Source organism: Colobus angolensis, unplaced genomic scaffold (genome assembly GCF_000951035.1).
Source record: "Colobus angolensis palliatus isolate OR3802 unplaced genomic scaffold, Cang.pa_1.0 Scaffold737, whole genome shotgun sequence".
In the NCBI taxonomy this organism is placed as follows: domain Eukaryota; kingdom Metazoa; phylum Chordata; class Mammalia; order Primates; family Cercopithecidae; genus Colobus; species Colobus angolensis.
The window spans coordinates 7,373-24,179 of NW_012121121.1; the positions used below are offsets into that span (position 1 = coordinate 7,373).

Genomic DNA, 16,807 nt, shown 5'->3' on the forward strand with positions numbered 1-16,807 from the left:
TTAAAGGATTAAAGCAAATTAAGACCTTCATTTTGAAAGGAATTGAACACAAAGTGAGATGCCGTTTTGCTTTTAATGGGTGCAAATGTAACAAACCTGCACGTTATGCACATGTACCCTAGAACTTAAAGTATAATAAAAAATAAAATAAAATAAAATAAAATAAAAAAACAAAAATAAAGCCTATTTTTAAAATATTAAAATGTTGTAAAATGTTTGGTAGCTACAACAGGAAGGCAAATAATATGTTTATAGTACCTTCCTCCAATTCTCTGCAAATGTTCTAACAAGCAGCGATATAGATCCGTATTCTTTCGACTCAGATCAGCAAGCAACTCTCCAAAATATCTGGGGTCCAATTTTTCAGGGCCGTCGTCCTGAATTATCACCTGAAGCAAATATCAATCACAACTGTAAGCAATATTAAGTTTTTCTAAGTTCACAGATATTTTTATGTGAAGCGAAAGAAACATAACCTATTAAAGTCATCACACAAATCAAGCCATTTTTTCAGAGATACATTTTTTAATGTGGGAGAAATTTAAAGAAAAATCAACATTGCGATGGCAATTACAACTTCATTTCACTCAAGTCTAAGTGTTCGAATGAATGAGAAACTTGAATAACATAAACATTCTTGAATATAGGCACTTAAATAAAACAGCAAAATGAGCAAATTAAATCACATGGCTTATTCATATGTCTCCTGTGGAAAAAAGAAAATATGAATTATACTTTTTATTAATTTTTAAAATTAAAAATTAATTGACACATAATAAAAGTACATATTTATGAGTTTTAGTGTACTATTTCAATACCTGCATGCAATCTGTAATAATCAAATCAGGATAATAGCATACTCATCATCTCAAACAATAATCATTTCTTCATGGTGAGAGCATTGAAAATCCTCTCTTCTAGATATTTGAAAATATAGAGTAAATTTCTATTAGCTATAGTCTCCCTACAGTGTTATAGAACACTGGAACTTATTTTTTCTACATAGTGGTAGTTTTGGATTTGTTAACCAATCTCTTCCTATACTTTCTTCCCCCTCCCTTCTAAGCCTCTTGCTACCACTATTCTACTTTCTACTTGCATGACATCAATATATTTATATATTTAGCTCCCCCATAGAAGTGAGAACATGTGATATTTATCTTTCTGTGCTGGGCTTATTTCAGTTTACATAATGTCCTCCAGACTTATCAATGTTGCCTCAAATGACAAGATTTTATTCGTTTTTCATGACTGAATGTACTCCATTGTGTACATTGTGTATATACACACCATATTTTCTTTATCCACTTATCCGTTGATGGACACTTAGATTGATTTCATATCTTGGATATTGTTAATAGTGCTGCAATCAACATGGAAGTGCAGATATTTCTTCAGCATACTAATTTTTGAGTTATACTGACTATAGTAGAATTACTTCCAGTTGGACTTGCATATTCTAAGTGAAAGGCAATCTGATTTGTTAGTATATCTTAAAGGTAGGTTAAATAAACCTACTCAATTCAATGCGTTTTAAAGTATTTCTTGTGTGACTTCCCCCATTTATTATTTAAAGCGAATATTTAGTCAATCTCACATTGGAAAGAGTAGCTCAGAGCCAACTGTAGAAAACTCATAGACTTCAGAGACATTTGAAATCCTAGACGCAAATTACTATGAACAGTGTCCTAAATAAGACCATTCTATTGGCTTCCTATTCTTGGGTATCAATCCTTTCAATATTATTGGGCGCTGTGGCTCCCATCCCCAAAACACACTGCCTGGAGGATAATAACTTTAGGTTACACTCCATACTACTTTTAATATTGCATGTGAAACCAAGTACCCTAAAAACATATTTATTCTTAAGCATATAGATGGTAAATGGATTTGAATTTGACTACTGATACTTCCTTTTCAACCTCTCCTCTGAATGCAGACCTTAAAAACCTGTACATTCTAAGGCAAATGGAAGAATTGCAAAGTAAGCAAAGATAATTTTTCATAATTACATCTGTGACACAAAAATCAGTTTATAAAATATTAGTCAGTGAAAAAAAGTGAGACACAAAATACAGTGTAATATCATCACATTTTTGTTAGGTCTAGATGAATATACCACAATGTTAGTTATCTTGTCCATATACACTTTGGAGTCGCTTCCCTGAGTAAATAATGATTATCTCCTAAAAAGAATAAAGTCTCATGTATGAAGGCATGAGTAGATGGGTAAACCTGTAAAGTCAGTATTATCACATAGTACATTTAAATATCATAGAATTAACAAGTAGTGCATATATAGAGATGTAGATAATATATGAAAATAAACATAGATTCATATGTTTATATTTACATATTCTATATAAAACCTTTAAATGCTTACATAAACATAAATTTATTTTTTTCCCAGTATGTTCTCTCCTTTAGCCATAGTAGATTTCACTCTCTGGGGCACACACCATACATTCCTGCCTCTAGGATTTTACTCACATTGTTTTCTGTTTAAATATCCTCTGTCCTTCTTGTTGTGTATCCAAATCTTACCCATCCTTTGAAACTCATCTCAAAATCTACCATATCCATGAAAACTAAAACTATGCCAACCAACAAGTTAATTCAGTTCAGCTCTTTGTGCTCAGTTATCTTGAATTGTTTTTATACTATTATACAGATGTAAGTCTTGTTCTCTCAGCACCCTCTTTTTACAACAAAAGAAATAAACAAGAATGAGTCATATTTTTTGGTATATTTGATAGTATCTAATACAATACTGATTAAATACTCTACAGCTGCTCACTAAAACTTGTTGCATTGAAAGAAGTCATCTACCTGATTAGAAATGCCCCCAAGTGCTAGTGATTCTGGAAATAATTTTTTTATAAGTTTCTCTCTTAAAGCCACCAACATCAACAACAACAAACGGTTAACAGAGAGAAAAAGTATAGGCAGCCCTTCCTTAGGAATATCATGCTGATCCCTTGTACCTTCCTTACTAGGAAGAGTCAGTATCATCACACAGTCCAATTGAAGCAACTAAACTGAACTCCTTGTAGAGTTGGAGGCTGGTATTTGAGTTCTACATAGACATCTGGATATTGTCCATCAGCTTCTCAGTGATTGACTCCTCTCAGGAAATGAAGGTCAAAAGCAGGCAAGTCGCTATTCAGAACTATGTCTCATTTAAAGAGTCAATGTGTTTAGGAAAATCATAAGATAAGGACCAAACCAGCCCTTTTGGAATCCATAATCCATTTGGGTTCAAATTTGAGAGGGGAGAGGACTGAGAAAATTAAAATTCTCATCTATTGTTAAGTCAGGACTATTACTCAAGACCAAGGTGAAATTTTCCTAACCGTAAACTGTGTTGTGCTAGTTAGCAATATTTTCCATTATTAAATCACAGCCCTTTGGAGCTTCTTAATTTTAATGGAACTATTTGTTGGTCTGTTTTGACATAGCTTTTAGAAGTGGCTCAAAGCCATCTCGTTTGTTGCCTTGAGAAAGTCAAGATAGAAGTCGTCCCAAGGATACATGAGTGCCTTGGGCCAGAATAATGGTAGCAGTAATGGATAAAAGTTTTCTCCCTGTTACAATACTGACTTGAAATACAGCTGCACCTCATATATACTCATCTTCCTGATGAATGGGAGCTATCTCAAATGTTAATCTTGGATAATTACTTTAGTTGTTTACCTATAATCAAGGAAGGAATACAGCCTGTGCTGAAGAATATAAATATATATGGATGTACAAAACATGATATTTCATGATATTTTTCTAAAAAATTACACAAGTTGTTAGATTCATGAGCATGCATCAATGAAGTACATTTAATCGGATCACTATTTGACTATAATAATTGCCAAGCAGTCTAATTCCTTGTCTCTAATTCTAGGTGAGAAGCCCATGATGATAATTGCTTCAGCAAACTCAAGGCAAAGCAACAATGCTTAAGTGTGCAACCAGAGGCAAATTAGTGTCCATTTTCCAGAAAAAGTCTGCAGAAAGGAAGTAATTTCAAAAGAAAATAATTTCTAAAGAGAAATTACGGACCTCACCTCACTACTGCCTTGGAAATTCTTGACCTGGTTCCAATTTGGGGTATTGTTTCATATTTGTGGTCTGTGAAACTCTAGGAGTAGTAGGTGGACTTGTGTTGCTAGCCTCCACACTTTACAAACTTTCATATTCAAAGGCAACACACTTAACCAACCGTAGTTACAGAGTTCAGTGGTAGTGATTATAAGGCACAATCAATAGTTGCTGATTTCAACTGAGCTATCTATATTCTCTTGTCTGGTTTCCCTTCAGCTTAAGAATAAATATTTGTGAGAAGGCTTCTCAGAGGTAGGGATAGTTTATAGTTAAGGAACAAATGACAATCCGGTAAAACAGTCTTGGCTTAATTAAATTTATTCCTACCAGGTAACTGGCTTAAATGTGTGCACGTTTCACCTATTTAGAAGGGTTGTTTAGCAGATTATAAAGCTCTTAAAATGCCATATTATATAAAAGCAATTATATCTAAGGAACTAAACTCCCAAAAGGTCATTAAAATATTAAGTAATAAGATCTGCTGTATTAAGATCCAACTGGGTAGTAAGTTCTGAACTGTTGCATGGCAATGGAAAACCTCACTATTAGTAAAAGGTTATATAACATATAGATTATAAATATACGTCCAGCAAAAATTATAAGGATGTGGTGACAGTTTTAGATGTATAAGATTACTACTTGATTTTGCTTTGATTTGGAACATTTAATATCTATTGGACTGATTCAAGCATAGTTAATCCAGTGGGCATTAATCCCTGACAAAATTAAATGCATTTCAGATACAATGTCATTTGGCTAATGAGGTAAAAATAAATAATTGGTCTCTCCCTATTTTATACCAGAAGTAGCAATCCTAACAAGAGAAAAAGTAAAATAATTTTAGGTTCTGAAAATCCTCACTATCATTTTAATCTATATAGATATTTTAATAAAGAAATGATGCTACCTAGTGCATATTAGATTATCTTTTATATTCTTTTTTATTTTTCTTTAATTTTTAATTTTTGTGCATATATAGCAGATGTACATAATTATGGGATATATGAGATATTTTGATACAGGCATACAATATGTAATAATCACATCAGGGTAAATGGGGTATCCATCGCCTTAAGTATTTATCCTTTCTCTGTGTTACAAACAACTCATAATGCTCTTTTAGTTATTTTTAAATGTACAATCAAATTATTGCTGACTATAGTTATACTGTTTTTCTATCAAATACTAGATCTTATTCTTTCTAATTCTTTTTGTGCCCATTAACAATCCCTAATACTCTCTCACCCCCGCCCCACTACCCTTCTCAACCTCTGGTAACCATCATTCTACTCTCTATCTCCATGAGTTCAAATGTTTTATATTTTAGTTTCCACAAATAAGTGAAAACACGTGATATTTGTTTTTCTGTGCCTGGCTTATTTCACTTAACGTAATGTCCTCCTTTTCCACCCATGTTGTTGTAACTGACAGGATATCATTCTTTTTATGGCTGAATAGTACTTCATTGTGTATATGTACCAAATTTTCTTTATCCATTAGACTGTTGGATAAATAAAATTTTTAGATTCCTTCCAAATGTTGGTTATTTCCTTTCTTTTGTGTATATACCCAGCAGTGGAATTGCTGGATCATATGGTAGCTCTATTTTTAATTTTTTGAGGAACCGCCAAACTGTTCTACATAGTGGTTGCACTAATTTACATTCCCACCAGCAGTGTACTATGGTTCCCTTTTCTCCACATACTCACCAGCACGTGTTATTGTCTTTTGGATAAAATCCATTTTAACTGGGGTGAGATAATCTCTCACTGTAGTTTTGATTTGCATTTCTCTGATGATCAATGATGCTGAGCACATTTTTACACATCTTGTTTGCCATTTGTGCACCTTCTATTGAGAAATCTCTACTCAGATATTTGGCCCATTTTTTAAAATTAAATTATTAGATTTTTTTCCTATTGTTTGAGCTCCTCATATATTCTGGTTATTACCTCCTTGTCAGATGGGTAGTATGCAAATATTTTCTTTCATTCTGTGGGTTGTCTCTTCACAAGTTAAAAGCTGTACAGAAGATTTTAACTTGATGTAATCCCATTTGTTCACTTTTGCTTTGGTTGTTTGTGCTTCTGGGTTATTACTCAAGAAATCTTTGCCCAGTCCAATGTCCTAGATAGTTTCCTCAATGTTTTCTTGTAGTAGTTTCATAGTTTGAGGTATTGGATTTATGTCTTTAGTCCATTTTGATTTTATTCTTGTATATGGTGAGAGATAGAGGCCTAATTTCATTCTTTTGCATATGGATACCCAGTTTTCCCAGCACAGTTTGTGGAAGAGACTGTCATTTTCCCGATGCGTGTTCATGGCACCTTGGTCGAAAATGAGTTCACTATAGATGCATGAATTTCCTTCTGGGTTCTCTATTCTATTCCATTTATCTATGTGTCTGTTTTATGCCATTACAAGGCTATTTTACCAGGTTACTGGAACTCTGCAGTACAATTTGAAGTCGGTTGAGTTCTGCCCAATTTTAGCAACACTGAGTTCCAATGCAAAGTCCCACACTTACTATGTTCTCCCTCCCTCAAGCACACAGATTCTCTCTCCCTGCCACACAGCCTCTGTCAGGGTGGCATCAGCAATTCAAGACTGTTTTTCCTACCCTCATCAGTGCCTCTTTCAGTGATATGAAGTTACATTCAGGTACTGTGATCACTCACCTAATTTTTGGTTCTTATTAAAATACTTTTTGTGTATGTAACTAGTTGTTAAATTTTGGTGTTCCTGCAGGGAGGACAATTGGTGGAAGCTTCTCTTTGTCCATCTTGCCCCACCCCCTGGTTCATATTAGATTTTCAACACATGTTGTCACTGAATTGAATGTACTGTACAATAGTCACAATTCTAAAATGAAGACTTGTTTAACCATAACAGTTCTGTACTTGAAATAAAGAACTAATTTAACTTTCTATGTGAAGAAATATAGATAGTAAAATGTTGTAATGAAAAAGTAATTGAATTTGAGAACAAATGTGGAGCTTCCATTTCCCATTTGTGAGTTAAGTAAATTGCTTATCTTCTCTGTACCTGTTTTTTTTCAACTGTGTTATGTAGGCAATTTAGTATTGCAGGAGGCATCAAATACAATTAAATAAGGGGAAAAGTGCTCTGTAAATTTTTAAACAATTGTGCAAATAATTTTCTTTAATTTAAGGCATATGTACAGTTTGCTGCTGTAATGACAGAAGAGATGAAAGGCAATTGTCTCATTTTCTATAAGACTCTCAATTACCTGGGAGTAGAGATACTGTTGTTTTTTAAGTTCTAGTGCCCAGCATAGTGCCTGGATATAATAAGTCCTAAGTAAACATTTGTTAGATAGAAGTATTTTTATCACCATAAAAATAATAATAATGCTGATTCTGCATCAACTCATCTTGTTCATCAAAAGAAATATTAAGGACATCCCTTTTAACAGCCTAATCTTTCAAGGTAAGTAAGTAGTGAAAATGCTGCTTATAATAAATGATAAAATTGGAGCTACATATTAAGCAGAATAGAGGGAAAAGCACTAGTTTTAAGAGGTGGTTTAACAAATCACACTGAAATGGACTTAGTGAAACTTATTCAAAGCTATTCTCACTTCCTTTTGGGGTGTGCGTGTGTGTGTGTGTGCGTGCGTGTGTGTGTGTGTTTCCAGTTTGACATTCTTCTTTTCCCAATCAATTAAAAACAATGTAGGTGGTTTGGGTTGTAATTTTATAATGGGTATAAGTGATTGAATAATAACATTTGTAACAGTTTAAATTATTCTTTCTCATGAGAAAATAAAATGTATGACATTTTCTTGTACTACAAAGTGAGTATCAAGAATTTGCAAACCTTTTTCTCATAAACAATGGGAATTCTGCAACAAGGGCTCTAATGGGAGCTACAGATCAAATGCTAAGAGTTCCAAGAAGAAAACTTAACTTTCAGCTGCATGAGAGAGGTGGTATGAAGAAAGAATCATCAAACTATGACAACTGATTAGGTGTGGAGTAGCAAAGCAGAGATAACAGTAAAAAACGATGTTAAATACTAAGACAAGTAAATAACCATCAGATCTCATGAGACTGACTCACTATCACAAGACCAGCATGAGAAAGACCTGCCCCCATGATACAGTTACCTCCTACCTGGTCCCTCCCACAACACATGAGCATTCAAGATGAGATTTTGTTGGGTACACAGCCCAACCGTATCAGGGGCCAAGAATGGGTCCTTGGAGAAGAGGTCCTGATGAAAGAAGGAAGAAGTGCCTGAGAAGAAGTCATAGAAGCAGCAGTACAGTATAATGGAAAGAAATATATCAAGAATAGAACAGATAAGCAGTACTAAATGCAGTAGAACTGAAACAAAATTAGAGTCAAGAAAAGTAAGTGGGATTTGGCAACTTGGAGGTCAATAAAAGCACTTTCAGGAACACAGTGAAGCTAGAATCTGGTTTGCAGTGTTGAGGAATGTGTGAATAGTGAGAAAATGGCATCTGAGAGTATGTCTCCCTCCTTTGGAAATTTTTCAGATGAAGGGAACAAAACAGATGAGATTATAAGTCAATAGAATTGTAGGGTCACAAAGGGAGTCCCCTGATCACAAAGTTAGAGTCTTAATTCTCTAACTTTGGAGATCAAAAGAACCAGAAGTTTGCTGATGGTATAGAAAAATTTTTCAGTAAAGTGGAGCATTGAAGGAATTCATGTGGTGAACCAAAATTGTGGTCCCTGGACCAGTAAAATAGCATTAGGATAACCAGGGAACTTGAAAATGCAGATTATCACGCCCCAGCAATCTTTCCTTAAATAATTCTTCCAACTGATTCTGGTGCACACTAAAGTTTGAGTTCCACCACCTATTGTTAGTAGAAGGCAAGGCTACCTGCAGAGAGGGAGACAGCAGCAGTGAGACTTGGAGTATGAGCAGGATGGGAAAGATAAGAATTAGACATTGAAGACTGGTAATGACTTGATTAGAAACTATTAAAAAGGCTGTTTAACAATAGTGGTCCAGAAAGACCGAGACAATCTGTACTAGACTAAATTGGTTTAGTCTGAAGACTTTCTCTAGGATACAAAGAAGTCAAAATCTAGGGGCACAGTAGGTGGATGGCAGTCTATACAAAGCAAAGGATCAGCAAAGTGATGACAGTAAAAGGAGAAGAGCTTCTAGCAAGATCATTGCTGAACTGGTTGACAATGGAAACCAGTGTGGCTTAGAATTGAGGGCTGGAGAGTTTGGTGAAGGTGACGTTAAACAGAAATGAGAGAGTAAGAGATAAAATAAGAATGTGATGGCAAGAGAAAGAGACATTCAGAATCCTAGGTTAAACAGTTTCAAGTGAAGATATAAATTCAAAGACTGGCCAAAGGCTATGTGAACTGAAGACGTAGAAATGAAGAAATTGAGAGCGAGGAAGAACCATGAAGACAGCGTGGGAAAGGGTACTGATGTGGGTGGTGAAATTCTTATAGATGATTCTAGATTCAGTAGGAAGTGGGGAGAAGATTGTAAATTGGCTGATGAAACTGTTAAGAGAGTGACCAAGGCCGGGCGTGGTGGCTCAAGTGTGTAATCCCAGCACTTTGGGGAGCCGAGACGGGCGGATCATGAGGTCAGGAGATCGAGACCATCCTGGCTAACATGGTGAAACCCCGTCTCTACTAAAAAATACAAAAAACTAGCCGGGCGAGGTGGCGGGCGCCTGTAGTCCCAGCTACTCGGGAGGCTGAGGCAGGAGAATGGCATGAACCCGGGAGGCGGAGCTTGCAGTGAGCCGAGATCGCGCCACTGCACTCCAGCCTGGGCGACAGAGCGAGACTCCGTCTCAAAAAAAAAAAAAAAAGAGAGTGACCAAAATGTCAGTAGAGAGTGATAATTCAAACCAAGGCGGGTGGTGTATGTGGATTACAGAGTTTCAAGGAGAGTAGAAGGTTAGTAAGGGATAATTGATCAATAGGAACCAGAACATTTGTGTATTGAGAAAAGAATTAACAATAGATACACAAAAAACAAGCAAATGAAAAAAATTAGAGAATTATTAACACCAGCAAAAAGTTGTGCTAATAAAAGAAGCAAAATAATACACAATTTGGTTCAGGAGTAAATGAGATTTTATAGCAATAATAATATAAACACTGAACACTGATTTACCAAAAATAAATGGAGATTTAACTATATTGGGATGATGGAAGGGATGAAAACAGTTGGATGAGAGATTAATAGAATTAAACCTTTGTGTGTCAGAATTATTAACAGATAATATATACCACTGGTAAATCAAGACATAGCAGTGTTAAGTATATGCATACTGTAAGTTTATGCATACTAAAAATACATGCATATCATTTAGTTTTATATATAGCAATTTAGCTAAATGCAAGTAAATATCACAAAACAAAGCTAACAATTGAAAATGGTTGCCTCTGGGGATCAGCTCTGGGTGGTGAAGAGGGTAGGGACAGGGAATTGCTGTTTGTTATATGCCTTCTACTACTATTTGGCCTTTTAAACTACGCATATATATTACCTTAATTAAAAAAACTGATTTCTAAAACAGCAAATAAGTAACAATGTGTTAAAAATAAAGTTGAGTTTGCCATAAAACAGTAGTTCAAAAAGGTTTCACAGCAAGAGGTTGCAGACGTTGCAGAAGACAGATAAGCTAGTGTTGGGAAAAACATAGGCCCCAAATGGACACTAATTAAATTTGTGGAAGCAACAGCGGGGAATAGAAGTTTACATAAAAGGCACTCATTTTCAGTAATGGGGTTGAAGAGGGCAATAAATATGGAGAGGAACTTGAGCCACCTGTTAATGAGTGAGGGGATAGACAGAACTGCTGAGTTTATTGAACTAACCAGCCCTGAAATTCTATCATTGGTAAATGACATGTTAGATAAACATTATAGCGAGCTTCCCAGAGACGTGCCAGAAAAAGCACCTGACACTAAGATACGATGTTTTTGTCAATTCATTAAAGGCATCACATCACAAATTGGAGTGTTTTTCATTGGCAATAGCACAATCCAGGTGATCAGGACTGTTCCCTTTACATCTTCCCATGACTACAAAAGAATTCCCTGAATCCTCAAGCCAAGTGGAAGAGAGTTGTACACACACTATATACACTTATTTGAATATTTCTTACAAACGCCACCTATATGACAACTTGTAAAATGAGTTCAGCTGAGCTTTTCCATGTCATCAACAGGTGTAAAATTATCTGTTCCTTGCTAATGACAGGAAAATGATCACAGTATGTTATCCTTAATTTCTTCAGGAAAGTATATGTGACTTGTAATATTTTGAATTTGAAATCAGAAAAGTGATATTACTAGGGAGGACCATGGAAAATGTACATAAATTAATTTTATAGAATATTTTAAAGCCACATTTTTAGATATCTGATTTTGAAAAATATTTTTAATGCCTTTCACTTTGGGGAAAGTACTTTAAAGATGATCTAATTTCATCTAAAAATAGTCTTACAATGAAACTAATTTCTTATATTGGTGATTTGAAACATTTGCGACCCAGAGTTGTGGAAGAAGATCAATAATCAAGGATTAATTTCAGCATCTGCTATGTACTTGACACTAAGATAGATGCTTTACATATTTTATCTCATTTAATCCTTTTGTAGGATATATTGTACATTAAAGTATGATTCTTCCCCTTTTAGAGATGTAGAAACTGAGGTTCAGTCCAGCTAAGTCTATTGCTGAAGGTCATACAGCTCAGCAAGGTCTGGTTTTATAAATTCAGATAATTAAATTGAATGCCTGTGTTCTATTCCTCTTTACCACCCTCCTTCCAAACTACAATTTAACTCTAAACACAAACTGTGAAAATGGGGAAAATGGGTCCTACTTTAGTTTTAAAACAGCCTAACCTATATCTGCGTATTACTCTTTAAAGATACTCTTCTACCCACATATCACGACGGGGGACATGTAAACACCAAGGAGCCTAGATAGGAGAACTCCCTCCTTTGTCCATGGTATCTGCACAAGCAGGTTACACTGTCATCACTGAGCAGGAACGGACCCAATGCAATGTAATCGATACAAGTGAAATTACTAACTCTAAGCTTCCAACAGACTAGTGCTTCCAAGGGCCTATTCTATTTTCAGCAGCACTTCAACTTCATCCTTATAAAATATTGAAAAAACTGGGGGTTGGGGGCTGTGGAGGGATAGCATTAGGAGAAATACCTAACGTAGATGACAGGTTGATGGGTGCAGCAAACCACCATGGCACATTTATACCTATGTAAACAAACCTGCACGTTCTGTACATGTATCCAAGAACTTAAAGTACAATAAAAAAAGAGATTATCTAAAATGGAAAAAAGCAGAATTTAATAAAAATAAAGAAAAAATTCCTCCAACCTTTACAAAAGCTACATAGAAATCTCAAACTACAGTATGAATAATAAAAAGTGATATATTAGTTACCCAATTCTGCCCCTTTACTGAGTAGACAACATATAGTCTAGTCAAATGTATTATTAGATGTACTAAGCTGGGAAAAGAATATCATAACATTACTGTTGCCACTGGACAAACTCTTAATCCTGTCATACAGTTCCCATCTCTGATAATTGTCCCTCCTACCATTTCTATTGTCATTTTTCTACTTTGTTTTACACCTAGACTATTGAAATAGCTTCTAATAATATTTTCTTTGCAAAGTTTTCCCCACTGATTTTTTTCAAGTTGTAGACTTTGTGGTTTATAAAAAATTTCCAGCACATATTTTTATTTAGTATTTTATGGATGAGGATGTTGCTGAGAGATTTTGTATTACTAAGAACATATAGCTTGAGAGGAACAGAGTTAGGACAAGAACTCAGGTCTCCATACCCTGAAAGTAGTCTGCTTTCTATCACCAATACCTTCCCTGTGTCAGACTCTTCTTAACCAAGTGCTTTCTTTATGTTTATGCTATTGCTCAAGGACTCTCCACATAAATGACCCAAATTCCAGGAGGAACTATCAATGGGCTCTGGAGTCAGCCTACATATGTTTAAATATTGGCTCTACCGCATGCTAGCTGTGTAAGCCTTTGCACATATTTTAAACTCTTTGAAACTCGGTTACCTCATATGAGCAATAAGGACAACAATAGCACCTTCCTAATCTGATCGTTGTAAGAAGAAAATTAATATGCTAGCCATAGTATCTATTAGTATTCTCCTACTCAGCAACCTTTGCTCATCCTCCATTCCCTACTAAAGAAAGCCCAAAGTTTTAAAATTAACACTTGAGAATCTCATGACCTGGCCTTAATGCATCATATTAACACTACACCGTAATACTCCTTGTCACATGTCTTTCATGCCATAAAAATCAAACCCCTAACTTTTTCTGAAACCCAGAATTTACTTTCCCAAATCTGTAACTTTGTTTATGTGATTCCCTCTTCTAGGATATTATTTCCATGCAATATCACAATACTATATATGGAAATTCTGCCCATCTTTCAAAGCCCAGGTTAATTACTTCCTCCTCAACACAGCCTTCCTCAATCTCTTAGCTAAAATTAATTTCTTCACTCTTTTGTTCCCAAAGTGGGTTGCTTCTTCCTCTTTTTGGACTGAAAACGCTTTGGTTTGTACTACGCTTTTATATGTGTCTGCCACTTTCCCCTATTAGAGGAAACTAAGGCAAAGCAAAGTTAAGGCTTAGGCTGAACTGTATAAAATTGTTGCTATTATGCCAGTTTCAACCTACAAAAATGACAATTTCAAATGATCTAATCTAATAAAATGGTTGTTTTATGGTTGTATCTAATTCACTTAAGGTAAATATTCAATACCTTCTGGATTATATTCTATGAGTTATCCTAGAGGCCAATGTTTCTATGCAGATATACAGAAGAAAGACATTTTTAGACTCTTTTTAAATTAGAAAACTTTAAAAAATGTAGAGACAAGGGTCTCACTATGTTGACCAGGCTTGTCTTGAACTGCTGGCTTCAAGAGATACTCCAACCTTGGCATACCAAAGTCCTGGGAATGCAGATGTGAGTCACTGAACCTGGCTCTAGGCTTTTCTTAGATTGACAAAACATGGATTTTAAATCTTTTGTAGTTCTTTATGACTAATGTGGTCAGAATGTATATTTCAAAATTTCAGTTCTTAGAAATAATCTCATGTATATTTAATATACAACAATCAAATTCTTATGTGGGCTGGCTCCTTCTTTATTTTTTCTTATTTTCTTTTGTCTTTTAGTAAGAGGTGCCTATGAAAGAGGTCAATTGGAGATCTAGAAAAATACAAGTGATGGTTGATTCCCTATTGTTCTAGTTATTAATGTTAGTTTTACCAAGATACAAGAAAATATTTTTCCTTCAACACTTGTATAGCAGATGTTTACAAGATTCCAAAGTCTTCATAACATAAATTACCAAGAATTGTATTACATGAGATTTCTCCTTAGCAACTAAGTTCTAGTTTCTATTTTGTCAATGTGATACATAATAAAATCTATACATATTTTGACTTGATTCTCAAGTCAAATAATATATTCTCAAAGAAAACATACAGAAAGTATGTATATATTCTCAAAGAAGACATACAGGAAGTAAATACCAGTTTGTGAAATGTGACCATTGAAATCATCTTAGATAATATAACTTCCAATTTATTGTTCATTTAAATATGATACCTCATGAAAATATTTAACATTGCACAACTATTGGGCCCATTTTAGAACTGAAGATCCGCTACAAATTAGGTATTCATTAACCAGTTCATAACTAACCTCATAGATTTAATGTCTTAATGGACCTAAATTGTTTTGTCTTCTGAGAGAAGATGGGAAGATTTGTTCTAAAAATGCTATGACAAGGCACAAATACCAGTGGTATAACTTCTCAGTATTTTGATGAAAATTTAATGGGAGCACCTGCACAGTGGTATGAGAAGAGTTCAAGAACGTTATTTCAGTTTGTTAAGGAATCAGCTGATTGATCTTACCTGCTCACAAATCTGGCTTGATCCACTATGGCACAGTTCATTTCCAATATGTGTAGAAATGGGATAATTTCCTGTGATGGCTTGGATTTGCTGGCTAGAATCAGGTTGTTGCCAGTGTGCAGAGTGGATGACCTGGGGCTGGTGGACAATGTGATGATGGCATTGAGCCTGAGGATGGCACTCCTAAGACACATACACATGCCAAAAACAGCCACTTAGGATAAACATTACTAATCAAGGAAAACAACTGAAACCATTTTTTTTAAAACTTAATGTTTTCTTTCACTACAATTCAAACCCTAGGATTTATAGTTTTAACTAGTGATAATTTTTCATTTTTTTCATTGGGAAAATTTGTATTGAATTCTGCTTTTACTTGATCAGGTTGTCGTGACCATCCAAATACTTATCTAGATTGGCCAAGGCATTGCATGTTCTAATTAAATTAATATTCTAGCTATACTTAACACTAAAATCATAATGAATATTAATATTAGTATTACTTTGATGATTCAGTAGGCACTTCAGAATCTAATTACATAAAACACGATAATACTGAAGATATAGATAAATTTAAAATGAAAAAATAATATAGTACAGTGATTTTCAATGTCAGGAAGCATATTAGAGTCACAGTGGGTGGGGAGCAAAGTTCTTATCCTTGTGAAACTTAAGGATAAATTTCTTAAAAAGATAAAAAAATCCAGCCACTGAAACTTCAGACCTGGAAAACATGGATTCTAACTCTGATTGTATCACTAACTCTGATCTTGAGAAACTGTGTATGCAACCTTTATGAGCCTCCATTTTCCCATTTATAAAAGTGAAGATGGTACATATTCCATTGGGGTGCTATGAGGAGTAAATAAACTAATGTCTATAAGTTGATTACTACAAAGTAGGTGAGTAACAAACATTATTATTATGATTGCATCATCATAATTTTCATAACCATCATCAACTTTATCATTTACCCTACTAATTTTTCAGATGGAAAAAAAACTCTGAGATCTAGAAAAGTAAGAGAATTTGCTCATAATAACACAATTAATTAATGGCAAACTTGGGACTGGAACTCATGATTTCCAGCTTAGACTTCATTTAGGATATTAGGCTGAATTTGCACTGACCCCAAGATATTCTGGAATTTGTTGTTTTTAAACTGAATCGTTGTTACCTGCTTATTTGTCATGGCTTTTTTTCTGGTAAGTATAGAGCACAGACTAAGAAAAGATATCTAGTTATTTTAGTTTGGGGGATTTCAGGCATACTTGAATTTGCTTTCTTATCTTGTGATTATTCTACTTCGATAAGAGACTATCTGCAAGCCTGTTTTCAAAAGAATCATACTGTATTTTGAATCACAGTGTTATATGTATGCACATACAATTAATTTTGAAAGTATAAATGCAATGCACTATATCCTTTTGACTATGGAAAGTTGACCTATATTAATACAGCAAAACACTTCATATTTTAAATTTTTATATGAAACAATTTTCAAGCTATATTAAATGAAAAAAAAACAAAGTGCAAAAGAATGAAATAGTATACTCTTTCTGCTGTAACATTTTTTTAAAGTGACATATACATTTACAAACATATATAACTGCTTTGAAATGCATAGACCAAAAGAGTTTTAAGAGTAGCTGCTTCTGGGAGGAGAAACTGGGGACAAAAGTGTCTGGATAAAGAGGTTTATTTGTCACCATATACCTTTCAATGCTCTT

The 16,807-nt window shown here is 34.5% G+C and overlaps 1 protein-coding gene across 1 annotated transcript in view; it reads right to left on the reverse strand.

Annotated features, from left to right (window-relative positions):
• LOC105501660 (protein POF1B-like) overlaps positions 1-16,807 on the reverse strand; it is a gene marked incomplete at its 3' end in the record, with an annotated part of 57,273 nt that overhangs the window by 4,976 nt on the left and 35,490 nt on the right. Inside the window, exons 6-7 of the mRNA XM_011927669.1 lie at positions 15,078-15,260; positions 259-389 (exon numbers count right to left, since the gene is read on the reverse strand). Of these exons, the coding sequence (XP_011783059.1) occupies positions 259-389; positions 15,078-15,260 (314 nt within the window). The remainder of the gene's footprint in view (positions 1-258; positions 390-15,077; positions 15,261-16,807) is intronic.